Raw genomic sequence first — 22,169 nt, forward strand, 5'->3', positions numbered from 1 at the left:
TACTTTACAAATTCCACACCTTACCGTCTCCTATACTTAGCGTTTCGCGTTCGCGCTATTTGACTTTTGTATTTTTTATAAGAAAAGGGGTCGTATGTTATAGTCACATGACGACCAGTCATATGCCCAGGCTTACGAAATTGAGATAACTAGTGAACCAGCCACGCCTCCGCGAAAACAATATCCATAGCCATATCGGCATCGTCATGGTGACAGCTCAATATCGCGGGGCACGACTTGTAGGTACCTACTGATCAAATCCCGTTATCAATGTTGCAGTTCATTAGAAATAAGGGTTGCGCCCTAAATTCGCCTATTTAGTACATAACTTCCCGTTATTAATAATTATAATTATAATTACACTATAATTTGAATTATGAATTATAAATTATTAGACGGGTGCCGAAGTACATCAGTTACCTATTTTTTAACTATTTTTCATGGCTCTATTTATCGTGAATACAACTGATATTTATTTCTTGGAAAAAATATTAAAAGGCGAAGTTGGGCACCAACGCTGCTGCTGATGCTGATACATATAATCCTTCCTCTTGAATCACTATCTATTATTAAAAATTCGCATCAAACTCCGTTGCGTAGTTTTAAAGATCTAAGCATACATAGGGACAGACAGACAGCAGGAAGCGACTTTGTTTTATACTATGTAGTAATAATCCAAACACAAGTTATGAGTGTTCTAAAAAACGACGAAGCGCTTCGAGATAAGGTAGGTAGTGCCCTTGGCCTTTGCTCGTCTTGGCGGGGGCACTCCCGTGCCCCCAGATCATACAGTAAAGGAGAAAGAACTGTTACTGTTATGAAAACCGAGATCAAATTGCATTGTTTGAATATTTAATATTTCATATTAAATATTTTATAAATAGGTATACATACATATAATGTTGTCAATGTTATCATACGTTGCTTGTTTACCAGACACCGATTTCATCATACCTATGTGATGATCGAGACAAGTTAATATAAAAGACTGTCTATCTCCGTACAGTGACATTCCTCCTGTTGTTGAAGACGGTGTGGTGTTAGCGAGGTATATAACATTTTTTTAAGTGCATTGACATTCGTTTTATACCGTACTGCTAGTTTTTTTTATATATTTGAAATAGGAGGCAAACGCGCAGTCGGATCACCTGATGGTAAGCGATTACCGCCGCCCATGGACACCCGCAACACCAAAGGGGTTGTAAGTGCGTTGCCGGCCTTTAAGATGGGAATACGCTCTTGAAGGTTTGAAGGTCATATCGGTCCGGAAATACCGCAGGCGACAGTTCATTCCACAGTTTAGCTTAGTTTAGCGAGGCAGGAAGTTTCTAGAGAAACGCACAGCTGAGGACTGCCAACCATCTAAGTGGTGGTGGTAGTTATTTGTGATTAGCAAATTGTTTTATATACAAATTATTATTTTCATGGCCTCTGCTTCACCACGCTCACAAGTGAAGTAAACCATGACGTTAGGTACCGGTCGTTACTTACATACCGACACAAAAACAGTCTTTGTCATAGGCATGTGATAATTTTTATGTCTACGAAATAGTATGTGAATCTGAATCGTAATAATCAAAAAGTAGGTACCTATAATTTTATAAAATCCATACTAAGTAAATGTTGAGCGACAAATTTTTGAATATCGGCTTTATACTGTTTATGATGGCATTATCACATATGTATAAAACCCACTAATAAACAAAACATATCCAAGCCAAATAAATTTTTTAACAGGTAGAAACGTCTTTGCGAACTATGCTATTAAGCTTAGAATAAATTTGAAAGTGGAAAAATTACTGCATTGGGTGAGACTTGAACTAAAGCTAAAGCTATTCTAAGCTTAATAGCATCGATCACAGACGTTTCGGCTTGTTAAAAAATAAAAATAAAAATTTAGTACGGGTAGCACATCATAACTGGTGAATTTCCAATACTTGGAACACCGGTAGCCGTTTAAGAAGTGTAACGATCTTACGGTAGATGTCGCTAGGGTCCCCTAGACCCATATAGTGGGAAGATTTGCTGACTATGGATTGCTATGGTTGAGGTCTTGGTGGCTCAGTTGGCAGAGCACTGGAGTATCTATCCAGAAGCCGTGAGTTCAAGTCTCACCCAATGCAGTCATTTTTCCACTTTTAAATTTATTCTAAGCTTAATATCCAAGCCATTTGAAGAGCATAGTTATATGTATAGAACTATATATTCGCGAACATAGCGCCATCTACAATAATTACGAACGCAACTTCCGACGTACATATATATAACGTACCTACGGAGACGGGCAGTCTCTACCGTAATCCTGGTGATAGCATACAATGAAATGTCTCAGATCCGTTTCGTCATTAATTTCTTAATTTGAGATAATTATTTTACCTAGGTAGGTACTTATAAGTTTCTTTTGATATTTTTTTGTTTTATTAACATTTTCTCACTAGTAGTGCAGGGGCCCATTTTGAGATGGTATTGTCAGACTAATATATTATTAGTGTGTGGCCACGGAAAGTCGGAAACCCATACGAGGTGACAGTTCCTGAACAGTAATATAAAATTTTAATTCAACACCATTGTAGAAATAACCTTAGTGAGCGCAACATAAGTGGCCAAAAATTTAAACTGGGTAATAGAGTATTTAAATTATAATCTATTCTTTGGGTGGCAAAAAATCTAAATCTACAGTTTAAGTAGGTACATATCGACTGATTTAATAAACACTTGCAAATAATATAAACAAAGATAAAAAGCATGTTTGATCGTCAATCAATATAAGGAAAACTGTTTAACATTTGAAACCTCTCCTATTTATGCAAAACAATAAAAATATAAGCAAATAAAAACTCACTTAGCTCCCCAAATCTTCACTGAATCACAGATTAACTAAAAACAGAGTACCAGTTGCAACTTTAACGTCAGTTTGCATTGCCGGTCAATAATAAATTCGGCTAGCTGGCGTTATTACACTTTCCTCAATAATTATTTTATGACATTTATACCCAGTTGTCACTGTAGCACTGTCTTCTTATCAATGACGGAGATTGGTACTGTTTTTTTCCATTTAGTTCTGTGTGTCGGGTGAATCAAATATTGGACAAATATCAGCGGTAAGTATCTGATAAAAATATCGTTACTTATTTAATGAATGAAAATCTTTATTTCAGGCAACTAGCATCTTTGGATAAAATATATACGGTGTGTATTCCATCTCCATGTGAATGAAAGTAGTCCCCCAGAAATATTAAAGCAAAACTACTCCTCGTAGATCATGATAGATAAACTGGATAAACAATAATATAACATACGGAACAATTTTATACAGTTGTATCACATTTAACTCGTTACTACTCATCCGATCTATAGGTACATTCACATCCGACTTATTCCTTCATCAGATCTTGATATTTGCCACGCCAGTTCACTTTCTAAGCCAAATGAATGTAGCCATAGTTAGACTATTAAATACTTATTATTTTTAGATTACGACTGACCTGTTTGAGTTCAATTAACTTCACGCATCACTTCACAATCGGCACGCCAGAGTTGTATCTTCACTGTTGATTGTTGAGACGTGTGCAGCGTGTGTTTATGAACGAACAACTGACGATACGAGCTAAATATCTCAAGATGGCCATTGGATCGGGTGCAAAAAAGGGCCAAAACTCGTACATGCGGCAGAAACATTCTGTTGCTTACTAATTTCGGACGAATTGAGCAAAGAATGGATGACACAGAATGGAAGGGACATCACACGGTACAATAGTAGATTGTACAACATGGGCATAAAGCGATCCATTTTTATCCGAAGCAATTAAAAACGGACATTTATACCTGATACACTGCATTTCACTTCGATTGTAAAATTTATAAAAATATCCAATATTTTAGGTTATTTTACCGTATTTATAATTTATTCAAGACTAAAAAAAATTGTACTCGGTTGTGTCGGGCACGCGCCGGCAGGGCTGGCAGTTTGTATGGCAGAGTTTGGACTTTATTGCTAAGTAAATAAGGGTCGTAATAGATGATTTTACTCTATGCACTAGTTTAAAAAGCGATTTTACAGTACATATGGTGCTACTTAAATAACTATAACGATACAAGTGCGGAAAAGAGGAAATTCGAAACGAGTAGCGATAAATTAAAACACGACCGCAGGGAGTGTTTTAAATCGACACGAGTTGTGAATTACCTATTCGCACGTGTATCGTACAACGTTTTACAGTACATATGGCCCTTTAAACTTTCGACATATGCACGAAAAGTGCTATTTGACGCACTAGTGCGAGAAAGTAGCACCATATGTACTGTAAATAACTATTATGATGTCTACGCACGACTTAGTCGAATTTTACGAGCATGAGAAGTGAAAAAATCTTTATTGATTTGCTTTTCTGACAAAATTATAGGGATTCATCACTGTTTTTCTTTCTTTATACAATTCATTATAATTTTTTACTAATATTAAGACTAAACACAAGTTAAATACATTATTGTGTTCCTCTTTTAGTGAATTTCTAATGTCTGGCGATCGGTTGTGTCAAAACACTTAGAAAGCAACTATTTGAACATTTTGTTAATGTACCCACAATTTAGCAGGTATAAAAACTTATTGAGGGTAGGTATGATATTGATGTTATTAAATATATGTTATATTTTTATGAGTTTAAAAAATGCCCTAGTTCTTGTTTTATTCTAGAAGAAAGGACAATAATCAAAACCTCCGTGTGCAATAAAATTAAGTAGGTATGTAGATAGAGTTAGACCAAGATAAGTCTGCAACGATTTTGATAGCAAACGCAGTGCAAGTGTTATTTTACGTCAAACTTCTATGAAATTATAAATAACACTTGCACTGCGTATGCGAACAAAATCGTTGCAGACTTACTTGTTTTTACTTGTATCTAAGAAGATACAAGTAAAAACAACACTATCTGATAATCATCGACACTTATCATGCACTAAACAATTACCTACATACCTATGAAGTGTAACAAGGGTAAGGGCATGAGCATATAGTTACTATAGATACTCTCTTTGATGGTGGGATAAGAAGGGGTAGTAGTGTAGTAGTGAGTTGTTGTGTGAGTTCATGTATAATCTTTAAATAGACAAATAGGTCCGAAAGGCGAAGTGGTAATATAAAATAAGATCACTTTTTCTAAGGGCTGTATTGCCAATATTAACCTCTTGTCTGTGTATAAACAGCAACACATAACTGTCCATCGGTGGTCTTATTCCTTTTGTAATAAGGTTTACTAACTGTCAGTGGGCGAATAAGGATCCTGCTTTCTGACCGAATTTTTAGTCATCTTTTTGCATGTTTTTGAAGTAAAACTTCTTTAGGCGCGACTAGAGGGTAACTCAGATTTTTTTTCTGAGTAACGCTCAGTAGTGACACACGCACAATAGGATACACGTCAAAGTGCCAACCTAGCGATTAACGTCATCGTCAAAGAAATTTTACTTCAATCACGCGTAAAGATTACACGCACACACTTTTTTTTCTAGAACCATTTTTTCTGCTCTATATTAGGTTACTTTTTATTGTAAATCTATTAATTATTAACTATAGACAATAAAGGAAATTTCTGATTCTGACCTAAAAACAAAAATTAAAGTTTAGTAGAAATATTTCTACTTTAAAAAAATTGTAGGTTACACCATTGTTACACCATTCATTCTTAAAAATATCACGTCGTCCTATTCTACTCGTAAATATCACATCAAAATCTTGCGTAGGCAGTTAATCCATTTGAGGTGAAAAATCTTGAGCCGTTTCAACGGAATTCTGTGAAAATGTACGTAAAGTATGGAACAAATGTTATCTTAGAGGGCGGTTCAATAAGATTCTCGACTCGCGACAGACCAGTCTTCGTCTGACCCCCGATTTCTTGTAGTTGTAAGGAATATAAAGGCTAACTGAAAGCAGATTATATTCGTGGGAAATGTTTTGTGAGAAACTGAACGTAGTGGACAATACGTTTATACCATGGACATTCCTTTGATCTGACACCTTTTGTTAGTTTGCATGAAAACTTATATACATGGTGTTTTAGAATTGAAAATGTTCTTGCAGTTTAGGAAGAGGCGAATGAAACGAGCGATGAATAAATAGAAGTACACACATTTCAAATAATGAACATAAAAATTCTACTTACACATATTTAAAATGGCGCTGATAGTAAGATGTCTGTATAAAACATGTTGCAGTCCATAGCACGAAAAATGGTAGGTATTTTTAACTCAAAGGAAAAAATCTGGCAAGTGACTATCGTTGGCGAAAAGTTAATAATGATATGTGATATGAAAAACGGAACTAAGGAACGTATCTGCATGTTATTTTGTAAAAGGCCGTGTCATATCGGACAAGTCGGATTGATAATGTGACGCAACTGTATGACCTTTATTTTTGCCGTTTTATATTTTGTTTCATACCTGATACGACTGCTTGTGAAAAAATATTCTTATAAAATAAGTTTGATGTGCACTTACTAATATTTGATGCGGACTTGACATGTCGCGGAACCAAATTTATGACCCTTAAAATAAAATATATAATGTCATATATTCCTCCTCTGCAAAAAGTTATATTTAACATTGGTAGGTTTATACGATACCTAGGCTGTTTGATTTTAAGTAGGGTTTGTTTTGGTTGAAAAGTTCTTCGAAAAACATGTATATATTATTTTACTTATATGTTATATAAAACTTATACCTAACACCGGTATTTTAGTCGTTTCCCGTTTTCCCGACGAACGCTGCCGCTAAGAAAATATGTGACCTCTAGTATTTTAATGGTAAACCAACTTCTCAAATTATCACAAAACTAATTCATATGCCAAGTTTAAGATGGCAGCCGAGTTAAGAATATACAAGGGCCGGGGCGTCCGACACTTTAGTTTTCTATAGAAATCGTCACGTGATTGCCGTCTCCTGTCATAGAAAAGCAAATGCCGGGCGCCCCGGCCCCGGCCCGGACCGTTCTAGCGTGAGTTCCTTTAAACTACCTAGGTACCTAAAGACGAAAACTTTTGTAAAAGGGTCATATATTACTTGCCTTAGTTAATAAGTTGTACTGTAATACATACATCCCTTTAATTCTGATTCAATGTACCTAACGATCTGATTTTTCAACTGTTGCAACTGGTTGCATTGTGGCATTTAAAAGAATCTATCGAAAACCTCGTATAAATTCATTCATTCATTCATTACTATTTTTATTTTTTTTAGTTTTTTCCTGTTTTTAGGGTTCCGTAGCCAAATGGCAAAAAACGGAACCCTTAGGTATTTTATTTTTTTATCAAACAAGTTAAACAGCATGACAGTAAATTACCAAACCACTGCTAACTTACACAGAAAATACAAAAAGAAAAAGAAACAATATACAAATAATCACAAATTAAAATACTAACATTTAAAAATAAATAATTAACACATTTTAAACAGTTGAAGGACGTGCATCCATCTTCTCACAGAACCTCAAACATTCATCACGCACAACCACCTGTCTGCCTGCAAACAAATCACACTGAGAGGCTGATGCAAGGAGCGCATTCAAAAGGAGCAAGGAACGAACCAGAGGGGAATTCCTACGCGATACAGTACGCAAAGCCGGGACTGCCAGGAGACAACGGTCACGAGGTCTGAAATCGATTCTGGTCCGCGTGGGAACGTACAGACGTACCAATTGCTCCGCCAGTTCGATACAGTCCGACTCCCCGCGCAGGATACAGCAAGCAGTAGTGAGAAGTGCAAAGTTACGCCTTACCTCCAGCGAGTTGAAACCCAGTATGCCTAGCAAAAATTTGGTTGGGTATAAAAACGGATAGTACCCATACATTTTTTTATAGAGGAACCGTAAGAATACTTTTTGCACTCTCTCCAGAAGTAAGACATAAGATGCTTCATAAGGGTTCCAAACAACGGAGGCGGACTCCACTTTGCTTCTCACTAGGGCACAGTAAAGGAGCTTTATGGTACCTGTGTCATGAAAATCCCTAGAATTCCTGATTACAAACCCTAACCTCTTATAGCAGTCACGCGCTGATGACAACATGTGATCATGAAAGTTGAGGCGGGAGTCAAGGATAACGCCAAGGTATGGGTTCGTCATGTCTGTCTGTCTGTCTGTCTGTCTGTCCGTCCGTATGTCACAGCCACTTTTTTCCGAAGCTATAAGAACTATACTGTTGAAACTTGGTAAGTAGATGTATTCTGTGAACCGCATTAAGATTTTCACACAATAATAGAAAAAAATAAACAATACATTTTGGGGGTTCCCCATACATAGAACTAAAACTCAAAACATTTTTAGGGTTCCGTACCTCAAAAGGAAAAAACGGAACCCTTATAGGATCACTCGTGCGTCTGTCTGTCTGTCCGTCTGTCACAGCCTATTTTCTCCGAAACTACTGGACCAATTAAGTTGAAATTTGGTATACATATGTAAGTTTGTGACCCAAAGACGGACATGTAAAGTAAGCAAATGAATTTTAAACACGGGGGCGACTTTTGGGGGGGTAAATGAGAAAATTAAAAAATAAAGTTTTTTAAACAATATCGTGTTACATGTTAAATGAAAGAGCTCATTGTGAGAATCTCAAATAATTTTTTTTATAATTTTAGGATAAACAGTTTAGAAGTTATTCAAGAAAATAGGCAAAAAATGACCATCTCCGAAACAAATGGGTCTAAAATTTTGAAAAAAAATACACAAAATAGATCTTTACCTAGATCACAGGAAAACCTATTAGAATGTGCAGTCAAGCGTGAGTCGGACTTATTTTTCATCAAACCCATACGTGTGGGGTATCTATGGATAGGTCTTGAAAATGATATTGAGGTTTCTAATATAATTTTTTTCTAAACTGAATAGTTTACGCGTGAGACACTTTGTTCACCCGTTGACCACGAACGCTGTAAAGGGTTCGAAACGTCGGGATGTGTTATAAATTCAATATACGCGATATAATCCGTTTTCATAGTTTTATTTCAAGAAATTTTAGATTTTTAGATAGGCAACCAATCCATCCTGTAGGTACCTGTGAATAAAGATCGTGCGACCCGGCAGGTGCGTGCACTTGTTGTGTTGGATGTATTGTGTTCAGGGCCATTTCGTTTAATTCCTAATCCTCCTGGATGGACCCTTTCACCATCGTATTCCGATATATCTTCGGTCTTACCTATCGTCGAAGGTATACGTCTCAAAAGTGTCTACCGCTTTCTAATAGCTCTACGAAATTAGAAAAAATCGGACCAATCTGCATGGCATTTGCTAAGCCATAGTGTGGCAATGTCATCATTAGGTAATGTCAAATTTCTATGAAACTATGACGTTAATAATAACTTGACTTTATTAACTTTAACAATGGGACTATCCACAATATCGCGGAAAAATCTAAGGGCCGGATCTAAACAAAACGTATGGGCCCAGGGGTATATTTTTCACAATTTTCATATCGGTACGACCATCTTAATACATTTTTGACATTCGCGATCACGACATTTACGACGCCAAAATCACCCAGTAAATGGAAAAGAATTCGAGCGTGGTAGATATTTTTGCGCGCAAACTTAGTATTGTCTTCAGTTACCGCGATAGTTACTCATGAAATAAAACTATGAAAACGGATTATATCGCGTATATTTGAATTTATAATACATTCCGACGTTTCGAACCCTTTACAGCGTTCGTTGTGTTGGATGATGTTGGACATTCTGAGTATAATTGTTTTGAAAAGATCTGTCCCGCCGAGTTTGTTGCCGGTCCCATATTGGGCTACCCTCCTACAATTTAGGAGGGAATTAAATCTCGGGTCTAAGGTATAGGGTTGGAGCCGGCGTAGCTTTATCGCGTATATATCTTTACTTGAAAATAGTAAAAACTCTAGTTTCGACTTAATTATAAAAGGGGACTCAAAGGACTGTAGTTTTAATCAACACTATATTTGTCACTTAGGAATAGTATAGAAATAATCATTTTTAACATATTTTCACCAGTAAGTAAAAGTCTCATGTGTTTCGTAAGTTTTTATTGAAACGATAATTACGGTAGTAACAAAGAGTTAAACCCCCCATTTGATTCAACGCCCATAACCGTTTTCTTTCACGTGGGTTTATCAGCTCTGTGTGAATATTAAGCTATGTAATAAACAGGTATTACAATGGTGTTCTAAAAGGGTTCTGTTGTTTCGGGTTTTAATTATAGGTACTAATTAAAGTAGCATGGAAAGAAATATATTGCCTTCCATGAACACTGCGACATCTCGTGGTGCCAAGACTGCCAAGTCGGTAGAATGAATTAATCCCATTAAGGCTTTTAAAAAGGGGCCAAGATCGTTTTTATGGATTCCATAATGTATTTGAATTACAAAGACCCTTTAATTTGATAGCACTAACAATCGCCGGACTGTTTAATGAAACATAGGTACTCATGCTTTAACTATGAATTTTGACAAAAACGTTAGAAATATCTTTTTGAAATTACCTTCGCAAGAAAACTATATGATTAGGTACGACTCCTAGAGGATCTCTATACACGGTATTCATAACGCTTACCCAGCATATCGTTGCTGACGGCCAATATAAGATGATCTTCTTTAACAGCCATTTTGTCTAGTTGGTGACCATGCCCATGAAATCGGTAGTCTTGGTGAAGGAGGAGGAGAATTGGTTTATCTAAATGCACGCTCTTCCACGAGAAATGTTATCATTACGGATCCAAATGGTATGAAAAATCCGGTTGTTCCAGATCCAGATCTTTAAAGATGTATGAATTGTCAAAAAACCAGCTTTGTCAGTAGAAAAAGGCGGCTGTAAAATGCACATGTACAATGTGCAAATGTACATTTTACAGCGCAAAGGATAGATCTCCCAAAATTTGAGTTTTGCGCCTTTTTCTACTGACAGAGTTGGCTTGCCAGAATATATATTTAGATTGGTTTTTATTCTACCGAGATTTGAAATCGGGACCACCAGATTCGCATGCAAGGCATCTTTATTAGTCACGAAAGTCAAGCGAAAGTGACTAAAGATCATACTTATACTTATTGGTCTTATATAGACTTAAAGTTATCTAATCACTACATAGTATTAAACAAAGTCGCTTGCTGCTGTCTGGATGGATGTCTGTCCCTATGTATGCTTAGATCTTTAAAACTACGCAACGGATTGTGATGCGGTTTTTTTTAATAGACAGTGATTCAAGAGGAAGGTTTCTATGTATAATATAATGCCGGGGCGGGTCGCTAGTTTATTATATAGTGTGATGAACATGTTTTTTTATACTGGTTACGTTATTACAGAGCTATTGACTCGCTTGTTGTTTTACCTTTTGGAATAATGTCGTAGGACCGGGTATAAAAGGAGGATACCGGGTGGTACTGGCCATTCGGAGGACAACTTTGAACAATGGCCGTCGTGAAGGTTCGGTGAGTTCAGCTCTTTAGTGTGGACGTTTTGGTGCGTGATTGACGTTTTAAAAAAACAAAAAAAGTGAAAAACAAAAAAAAAATATTAAAAAAATTATAGGTGGTGGACGGGGTAATGCTAGGTTGTATAAATAAGTAGTACTTTACGTTATTCTAACCTGACAAACGAAATATTTAACACTTAAATCTTTTCAACAATAACTAAACATAAAAAAAAAACAAACGAAAAATACATAAACTAGATATATTTAGTGGCAGAGCTTGCCGCTTAAGTAAGCCATATGTGACCCGATTTTGAATAAAAATATTGACACATTTTTGATTTCATAACATATTCCAGTTAAATGGATAGAAAATAAGTCAATTACCATAAAAAAAACGGATAATGAAAAAAATAATCGAAATGATTAGAATTTAGAAGAGAAAACCTATTGACAGACATTACGGGCGTGCAATGTAAATCGTGTCATTTCAAATACTTAATTAGTGATTTCTTCTTCAGTACCTTCCTACTGGGCTTAAATACGTGAGGTGTAGACCTCGTGAATCATTATAGCTCCGCGATCTATTCTATCTATTGAAATATCGAATCTGAATAGGTTTGATTTGTTACTTTTGTTAGTATAATACATTTTACGAAAATCGGATAAAAATGCGATAAAAGAGAACAGCCGGGCAGACCTACTTAAGAATTTTTGCCAAAGCTTAAACATAAACCTTCGCTTTCGTTAGATCAATAAAAAAGGTATTTTTGCTTTTTTTTTGCCTCGAAACCCACGAGGTCATTAAAAAAGAAATATTTTTTTATATTTTTGCCACAACGCCATAACCAGCATATTTATTGGTGACATTTACACCTCTAATAAATTAACTTAATTAACAGTAAGTAAACTGTCACGGCCCTCGTAGGTAAATCATCCGTAAGCCCGGATTTAAAAGGGGCGGTTAGGTAGTCAAGAAAAATTACGAATATTTTTACTAAAAATATAATAATATTCATAACTACTTAAATGAAAATTAAATTGCGGGATGGCTTCAAAACTAAAGGTCGTGGCTTTATGTTTTGGCTCGTACCCTATTAGTTTTTCGGTGCGCTTGATACTTATCTAATATAATTTTGATTTTACCCATCACGAATCAATGGTGTTTCGGACATTTGGGAGCGTGTGCGAAGCCGAAGTTAACATATGACAATTTAATAAAATGTAAGGGGGCCAAGGGGCACACCGAGCGGACGCCGGCGCCGTTACAAGTTCTTGGGATTTGTTGCACTAACACTAAAAAATAAAAAGCACCTAAAAAGGATAAATTTGTGCAATAACTAAAGCTTGGCTAATGGCAACACCGGTGTGAGGGCTGATGGCAGAGGGCACTGGACTAAGCATATAGATAAATCGCCACTTATGTTTCCGTATCTACCTACTAGTACCCTCGAAAGCACCGCTCTCGCGGCTCCACTCTAGACGGCTGGCTAAGGCAAGCCAGAGGGCCTAATTTTGATAATTATTAGTTCAGTTAGTGTCGGCCAAATAAATAGGTATGCTATTTTTATTTGGCCGACTACAACTATCCAAAATACGCTTATACACGAATAATTTCCCCCGATTGGCAATTTTTGGTTTTCGTTTGGTGAGCTACAAGTCGTTCCCATCCAGTCCTGACCTCGGCTAACTACTACTAACTATAGGTAGTACGTACAATTAGTGCCAGTACTAACGGATAAAACAACGTACCAAGAAATAGTTTTATTACAACAATTATATCTCTACAATTCGCGTTTAAGAGTATTTTCCGCAGTCTAATTAAAGACTTACATAGATTATAAGGACATATCTCTTTTTTTTTTGAATGCCAAGTCGGTACTTGTACACATCCCTACCACCGCCTACTTTTATACACAATTGTTTTTTTTTATTGTCCCCAGAAGCGTGACACTGGTGGTCTGGGCGCTGATAGCCAGCCTGGTGACGGCCCAAATCACATTCAGCCGCGACTGGACGGGCGGGAAACGCGCCCCGGCGCCACTCGACTGTGCCCAGTTCACACGGCTCTGCCGGCAGTTCGTAGTGAGTTTCTACACTGTATTACAGTCTCATCGTGTGGTGACCGCCCACAAGTACTGGACGGGCGGAAAGTAAGTGCTGATCGACTGTGCCCAGTTCACACGGCTCTGCCGGCAGTTCGTAGTGAGTTTATACACTGTATTACAGTCTCATCGCGTGGTGACCGCCCACAAGTACTGGACGGGCGGAAAGTAAGTGCTGATCGACTGTGCCCAGTTCACACGGCTCTGCCGGCAGTTCGTAGTGAGTTTACACACTGTATTACAGTCTCATCGTGTGGTGACCGCCCACAAGTACTGGACGGGCGGAAAGTAAGTGCCGATCGACTGTGTCCAGTTCACGCGCCTATGCCGGAAGTTCGTAGTGAGTTTACAAACTTTACATATATTATACAGCTTTGACCGCTCATAAATACTGGGTGCGTAGTCAAAGTGCAATCGTTAACTGTAACTGTCAAATTAGTGTGGAAGATTGATAGAGAGCGATGACTACGATACGCTACAGAGCGTTAACGATTGCCACGTTGGCTACGCGCCCTGGACGGGTGGCGAGCGGGCGGCGCCGCTCCGACTGCGCCCAGTTCACGCGGCTATGCCGGCAGTTCGCAGTGAGTACAAACAGTACCTACCTATAAATATATGGAAGAGATCGCTATTTAGCGATAAGACCGCCTGTTGTCTGCCTCTATCATTAATCAATTGTTTTCTTTAAGCCGTATCTTTTACTGAGGTGTGCCAATAAAAAGATTCTATCTATCTCTATATACAGCCTGGTGACAAAACAATAGTTATTTGTTATACAAGGGTGCAAAGTTGTATTTTACCCGCGAGTGTAGAATTGAAACACGAGCAAGCGTAACGTAAGCGAAGCGTAAAATAGAATCCTGAGCGTAGCGAGTGTTTCAACACACGAGAAGTAAAATACATTTGCACCCGTGTGTAACACAAAACTTTTCACCTTACTATAGCGAGGAAAGTGCAACATCCACAGGCGTTAGATCATCTTCATCACTGGAATCACTAATTTTTTTACGAAATTATAACAGAAAACTCTGGAAGTTGTGTATTTTTACGCGAGAAGTTTTTAAGTAAAAAATTTGTTGACAATGTTGACATTTCTGACGTATGAAATGTCAACGATGCGTTTTGAAATTGCATCGACTCAACTTGTGCGTTCAGAATAATATTTGACATCATTATAAATAACAAACGTTTCTTATGGAATTTTAAGGTTTATGACTTAAAATCATTAAATAAAGCTAAATTTGGTATTTTTTATTAGACTCAAACCATTTATTTAATGATAATTAATATCGAACGAACCATTACCATGAGCGTTTTACGTTTTGTTATCTGTCAAGCTACTTAAACACGCTCCATCCAAGGTCAAATTACTTTCCCCACTAGTGGATAAAACGCGTTTTCCCCCGCTTGTTTTGAAGGATAAAAGACAACTTTCCGAGCTAGTGAGGGGAAAATCACATTACATAAATACATAATGGGCGGCAACACTCGACTGTGCCCAATTCACGCGGCTCTGCCGGCAGTTCTTAGTGAGTTTACTCACTGTACCTATTGTACATCTGGTGACCGACATTGACTAAATGTGATGATTGGACGAGCGGTAAGAGTATAACATAAACTAAGAGTTCCGAAAGAATGTAAAGCGAAACAAATGCTATTCCTCCTATTCCATCCTATTTTAAATAAAGCTGTTACCTTTCTCGACTACTAGTAGTATCTGTATCATCTGTCGGCAGCACGATCTGAAGACCTCGATGGCCGTCTCCGGCTTGGAGAAGCACCGACGTCCTAACTCCGACGACCCCAACTACGACGAAGACAAATAGACCACTACTGCAGCTGGAGCCGGAGTCATTGAGCGATTTATAGAAAAGTACTTACACACATTTACATACAATGAGCAACAGAAGTTGCTAAGCGGGCGAGGTGTTCAAAATGATCTTGACGGGACTTTACTAATAAGAGAATAAGAGCGTGTCAAGGTATTTTTGAATACCTCGCCCGCTTAGCAACTTCTGCTGCTGATTGTACAACATAGATTAATAGGTAGTAAATTTTTGAGAAATGCCTAGTTTGATTTTAGAACCACTTTTTATTATAACAATTTTTGTTTAAGAATTTGTATTTTAAGTTACAAGTTTAGGTTTGCGAATCGTAACTTATAAACAGCAGCAAAATTAGTTACATTACTCAAAAGATCTGCACAGGCTATATTTTCTCAACAATAGAGCTGTGTGTAGATAATTTTTGTGCCCTACGTTTACTTAGTTTCTGTCTAACTATAAATTATTATAACACTTAATGACTTTTGCTGTAAAACGACATATCTACTACGCCAAAATGTAAGGCAATTTTTTCTAGTCATTCTGTGATTTTAGTTAAAAAGTATTTGTGGTTTATATCAATATTATTTAATTGTAAGTTTCCATACTAGTCTTCCTATTTGTTAAAGGCTGGATAACCCTTTTACTTTTTACTACGGACACCTAAAATGCCACCAGCTCCCAAGAGACCGTGAGATGAAAAAATCGTGTTCCTTTCGATGCAGGCGGCATTTTATGACTCATTTTGATTTTGACGTCATTTTATGCTCCAGGTTAAACTTTGTATTTTTAGTAAATTGTTATTTTTGGTATACTAAACTTAAATTTTGTTAGATTTTCACAATTCTAGGTTTAATAAAAGTATATGTATGTATAGATAAGTAATAATTATATTCTAAAGTTAGTGTAACATGTTATATAACATAATTATATTGTTATTAAGTGAGCGACAATCTCGAGAATGCAGCCCCAAATAAAGCACATTCGACTAAGTATGTTGTATTTTTTTTGATAATCAACTACTAGACAGCGGGCCAGGAGCATATATCGCCAGTCATCGCCTCCCGGCTGATACTTTGTCAGGTGATAGTTTAGATGCTATTGTGAATTAAAAAAAAACCCTAAAAATAGTCAGCCGGTTGTATTACTGAAACGCCTGATGGAATGCTACATGAAAAGTTTCAGGATTTTGTTATCACTATCATAAAAAGGTAAAGCGCTTATTTTTTACATGTTCATGCGACCAGCTGACGTTCTTTCCACCTCGATACAACCGGCTGACGATGTTTTAAATTCACAATAGCATCTAAATTCTAAACTATCACCCGACAAAGTATCAAACGGAAGGCGATGACAGTTTTTTTTACGTGTTTTGGCGGCTGCCATTTCACGCTGACGTTCACGAGGGTTCATCATACATAGCCGTTAACCACTATACGAGTTATCGCCCAGGAGGCGATTGGTCATGGAAATCTGTTCCTGGCTCGCGCGTCTAACGTCCATGGTCCCTATGACGATTCATTTTTTTATGGAACAGCTGTCACGTAAAATGTTTGTAGTAAAAAAAGTACGGAACCCTCGTTGGGCGAGTCCGACTCGCACTTGTCCGGTTTTTTTACTTATGAGTTACGAAACCCTGAAACAAAAAAAACGTACTTGAAAAGTAAAATGCCCTAGAGCATAAACGTATCACTTTCTGCCCACTTCATAGAACAACAATGAACCACTGTCGGAACATGAGAAATGAAATAGTATTTTATACAATCGTGATATAAATGATATAATAGTGCTTTTCAAATTATGTTTAAAGGCCTAGTTTCCCCTCTGGGTTGAAAGGTCAGATGGCTGTCGCTTTCGTAAAAACTAGTGCCTACGCCAATTCTTGGGATTAGTTGCCAAGCGGACCCCAGGCTCCCATGAGCCGTGGCAAAAATGCCGGAACAACGCGAGGAAGATGATGAATAGAGTGCTTTTCAGTCGAGTACTATTGAAGGTACGAGATTGAAAAGCTTGATTATATCACTAAATTGTATACAATACTTTTTCCACGAGTCATCAAAAATAATACTTTTTCTACTATAAAACCTAAATAATTAAAGAAAGTTAGGTAAGTATCTCAGTAGTACAAAAGACATCAACGCGTACATAATATATGAATAGGTATTACTCACGAATTATACTTCGCGCCTCGTCCTCGAGATTAGTAACTGAAGATATATATATATACACTTGGTGTATATATATCTTCAGTTACTAATCTCTTCGGACGAGGCGCTTCGTATAATTATGATAGAACTTCACTTCAGGTAAGTTCGTTTAATCATTAAATAGTCACGCGTTGTTGTCCTTTCCACTGGACCGCGGCGCCACGTGATTGGTCAAATTTATTACAGTTGACTAAACCGTTTCGAAATGAATATTACAGTTGAGTTGGGAGCCCATACATGAAAAGTACCCAATTACAGTTTGGTATACGAAATCTTAATTCAACCATTACAGTCGACGAGTAGAAAAACGACTTTTTAATTTGCGCAGTGTGCTATTACACCGTATCAGATTTTTTTGTTTTGCTTTTACTGCAGACAAGCGCTGTTGAGAGCAGCCACGGTAGCCTATGAACACTGGCAACAGTTGTGTCACAAGCGCGTTGTCGAAATTTAAATGTTAATATGTATGGTTAATCCCACGTTCTGACGTGATATAAAAGGTAATGAAACGATATAAAAGCAGGCAATGACAATAAACGTCGTAGTCATAATTTTGGATTATCGTGTTGTTTATCCTCGTGCGGTGGCGCACCGCTCGTAACTCGAGGTGTTACTGATGTAGAGAATCCCTTCATAGCGTATTTTAAAGAAAAAATGTGCTTTCAGTACATTGAGACTACATAAAGTACTACGTTACAGCTTACATCGTAGTCAGCATAACTAATGAATATGTTTTTTTTTTTTACAATGTAAACAATTGAGTGAGACTTAGGAAGCGTAGCCAAATTATTTATTGAAGAAATATTTATAGTAGAATTCTGAAATAAGGGATTACCAAATAAATTATGTTTTGGTCTGTTTTATGTAAGCTTAGAGGAAAAAGCTTCGTGTGAAAGATTTTATTTCAAAAGGATTTTATAAAAAGCCTAGGAGTATGTGCATATTTAGGTATTGTAAGTAGGAACTGAATTCGATCCGTCGAGTCGTGGGCAAACAAGTTTCAGTAAAATATTTAATTTTTAGAAATACACATAGGAAATATGCAATAAGATACTTGAAGATACGAAATACGATGTTGCGAGCAGGGACCGGACAACCCTTTCCGCGATAAAACCCTTTCAATGGGCGACTCTTAAACACGGCTAACACATTGAAAGACTTTCCCTTTTGAACTGCAAGCCCATTCATACCCCTACCTTTGACTAACCCTTACCGAAAAGCTAACCAAAAATAAGGCTAGCCCTTAATAAGGGTTACCCTTATCTTTAAGCGCTTTTTATAAAGGTTTCCCTTTGCGTGAAAGAGACAGGATTAGTATATATCTACGGTAGTGTATGAAAAGGAAAGAAAATACGTGCCTAGTCAAAGAACGCCGCCGTCGCCGCCGACGATCGCTCGGATTCGAAGTAATGTGTGCTTTATGAACAAGGTAGACGACTTAAATTAGCACGCTTATATGCTAAAAGTGAAGCCCTTTATAAGGCTAACCCTTATAAGCAATATGCAAGGTGTTGGTGAGCGGATGATAAGGGTTTTGTAAGGGTATTTGGGCTACCGATTACTCAAATGTGGTAGCTTTATATAAGGGTTTTTAAAAGCAAAACAAAGGGTTTCGTCTGGCAAAGGGTATGGTGAGTTAAGCCTTATGCAATACCCTTATAAAACCCCGATAAGGGATAGCGGGCCGGTCCATGGTTGCGAGCGCTTAGATCGACTAAACTGTCAAATAAAATTAGGTTGCAGAGAATTTAAATAAGAACGAAAGATACATTTAGGTATCGTCACAATTTTGGTAAAGCTCGTAAATTGTACGTACTTGCGTCTGCGTCAGTCAAAACAAAAAACCGGCCAAGTGCGAGTTTCCCTACCTTTACGCAAAAAACGGCAAATCAATCACGTTTGTTGTATGGGAGCCCCACTTAAATATTTATTTTATTCTGTTTAGTATTTGTTGTTATACCGGCAACAGAAATACATCATCTGTGAAAATTTCAACTGTCTAGCTATCACGGTTCATGAGATACAACCTGGTGACAGAGAGACAGTGGAGTCTTAGTAATAGGGTCCCGTTTTTACCCTTTGGGTACGGAACCCTAAAAAGTACTTATCTACTTATTGTACTTGCTATGTATGATATGCGTAGAAAGTTACGTACTGGGATTCTATTTTGTATAGCATAGCATAGCAGGAAGTAATACGACATTTTTAAGTACCTAGTGTCAATAAATATACTGTCTAAATAACGTTGGCGTGTGTGTGAACTTTTGGTATAAAGAAAGCACGACATATACAATGGGTAGGTATGCATGGGTATATTACCAAATTAAGACACAATTTAAAACTTAAATAAATTTTATTGCATAAATTGATTTTATATACAAATGCGTATGTCGTTCTATATTACACACGTGAATGTGTTGCATTATATTAAGCAAACGGTTATGCACGTCTATAAAATAACTAATCCTATGAAATTATATTAGTATTAATAAAATTGTTAATAGGTGGTCCAAATTGTGGATTAAACAAGAAATTATAACTAGCAAATTATACATTAAAGGATTAATTATAAAGTTATATAGATGCAATTGCAAAGTATATAATATGTTTGGCCAGAACTACAAACAAATATGGATGTATTTCTTTGTATAAACATAACCATTATTTAATGTTCAAGATACTTTTCATATTTAAAAAAAACCTGAAGGGGTGTAATGGGGTAAAATTAAGTACAAAAAGTACTAACGGGGAATAGAAGTGCAATGTAATAAATTCTAGGCGAATGACGACGTGGGCAGATGAGTTATTTATAATTAGTTTTTTTTGCTAAAAACCGAATTAAAATATATTTAAAGTGTGTAAATTTCAAGTCAAAAACCAGTTTCTTCACAGTTTTGATCTAACATATTTGTGCTCGTAATAAAGTTACATAGTCAAAACTAAGACACAAAAAAACCGCTTTAGAACCTTTTTTTTTAAACATCAAATACCATTAACCTAATGTTGAATATTGTGGTCCCTAAAGATAATACTTTACCATAATAAGATCTAAGTCCCAAAGGTACTGTGTGCTGACCGTAAGTACGGAACCATGTTAGGTAAGTGATGTCAAGGATATTAAATTATTATTTATGGTATCTTGAAATATTTTGTTATAACATGAATATGTACTAATATGAGAATATCTGCAATGTTATCATTAAAAATGTACAAGTCAACATATTATTGCAAAGGTCAAATATTCAATCCAGTTATGTTTCTAACGATACATATTATTAAATATCAGTCTAAATAATTATATTGGACCTTAGATATAAGGTTAGGTGCTAGCGTAATTCTCTAAATTAATTGTTATACATTAATTTAAGAGTATTAAAATTATGAACTTTCACGCCTATGAAATATCATAGGCGTGAAAGAAAAAAACATAAACCAATATCATATTAAAAATTAAATATTGATTACGTATTTTAAAAGTTATAAAATATTCAATTGTATTTTACTGTATATTGATACAGTCGGCGGGGAACGAAATGGATACAAAATCACTATAGCTAACTTTAGCTATCAAGTATACTTCAGAAAAATACTAAAACTAAGAATAATACGACGGATACCGGACGGGACGGACGGGTTAGGGAGACGAATGTGTTAAATATTTTGTACTAGCAATAAGAGAGTTTAATTTCAATGTTTCTTAATGTTTGATTAATGTTTATGTTTTCATTTCATTACCTTGTTACAAAAGCTAGTCGATTTCTCCTGACTATGGTATTTCGGACCGTTTGAAAAATAGAGAGCTTTAATCCGGTACTATGAGCATACAAACCTTAGACTGATATAACAACTGTATGAACTCTCATCGTTAGGACAGCACCTAACGTACTCGAGGGCCTTATTAAGAAATTCGAGCCCCTCATTCCCATCCGTCGTCGTATCAGCGGCCAACAGGTGCCTCCCGACCACGGGACCGTTAAAGTACATTCTATTCATAATCTGGGACCATAAGTGTACAGAGCTTAACCTAGAGATTATATATTTTATTCGTCAGGACAGCATCTAACATACTCGAGCGCCTTATTAAGACACTCCAACCACTCATCCCTATCCTTCGCCGTATCGGCCGCCAGCAGATGCCTCCTGACGACGGCCCCGTCGGGCCGCTTGCAGTAGACCAGCGAGCCGGAGTCGGGCACGAGGAGGCCGGCGGGCACGGCGGTCTCGAGCAGGAGGGTGTTGGGGCGCGCGCACAGGTCGCGCGGGGCGCGCACGACCGCGGCCGAGATCACGGTTGTTAGGTCGATGTCGCCGATCGGCATCTGAAAAAGGTGGATAAAGTTAAAATTAAACTATCATGAGTAATCTTAACCAAAGATAGATATAATTCCGTAATAGATGGATACAGTCTAAGGAAAAAACGTGCCTCGAAAATCACGAAAATTTGATTCTCGATCAGAGGGCGCCACTAGTTTTGGCCTACACTCGTATAGAGGGCGTTGACGGTTTCGTTTGTTATTTATAATTTTAACGCATATCAGTGAAAGAACATGGGTCAAAATCATAAAAATAATTAATGCAAATAAAAACAATCATTTATCCATATTTAAATACATTTTATCGTATTTTT

The 22,169-nt window shown here is 36.9% G+C and overlaps 3 protein-coding genes across 5 annotated transcripts in view; 1 reads left to right on the forward strand and 2 right to left on the reverse strand.

Annotated features, from left to right (window-relative positions):
- The first annotated feature begins 11,392 nt into the window (after positions 1-11,392).
- Positions 11,393-16,327, forward strand: LOC134750867 (uncharacterized). Its single transcript, XM_063686105.1, has 3 exons — positions 11,393-11,426; positions 13,351-13,492; positions 15,249-16,327. The coding sequence occupies exons 1-3, from the start codon at positions 11,407-11,409 to the stop codon at positions 15,336-15,338; spliced, it is 252 nt and encodes an 83-aa protein (XP_063542175.1). The 5' UTR covers positions 11,393-11,406; the 3' UTR covers positions 15,339-16,327.
- A 4,586-nt stretch (positions 16,328-20,913) lies between these two features.
- The window catches only part of LOC134751149 (retinol dehydrogenase 13-like), a 109,826-nt gene continuing 108,570 nt past the window's right edge, over positions 20,914-22,169 (reverse strand). The window contains exon 2 of the mRNA XM_063686514.1: positions 20,914-20,927. The gene's annotated coding sequence lies outside the window, so the exon portion shown is untranslated. The remainder of the gene's footprint in view (positions 20,928-22,169) is intronic.
- LOC134751146 (anillin) overlaps positions 21,028-22,169 on the reverse strand; it is a 38,511-nt gene continuing 37,369 nt past the window's right edge. For 2 of the 3 annotated variants that reach the window (XM_063686506.1, XM_063686505.1), the window contains exon 15: positions 21,034-21,861. In XM_063686506.1, coding sequence (XP_063542576.1) covers positions 21,583-21,861 — 279 coding nt within the window. In that variant the 3' untranslated portion in view covers positions 21,034-21,582. Of the gene's footprint in view, positions 21,862-22,169 lie in introns of all 3 variants that reach the window. The other variant, XM_063686507.1, reaches the window with a different exon arrangement.

Source organism: Cydia strobilella, chromosome 21 (genome assembly GCF_947568885.1).
Source record: "Cydia strobilella chromosome 21, ilCydStro3.1, whole genome shotgun sequence".
NCBI lineage: Eukaryota > Metazoa > Arthropoda > Insecta > Lepidoptera > Tortricidae > Cydia > Cydia strobilella.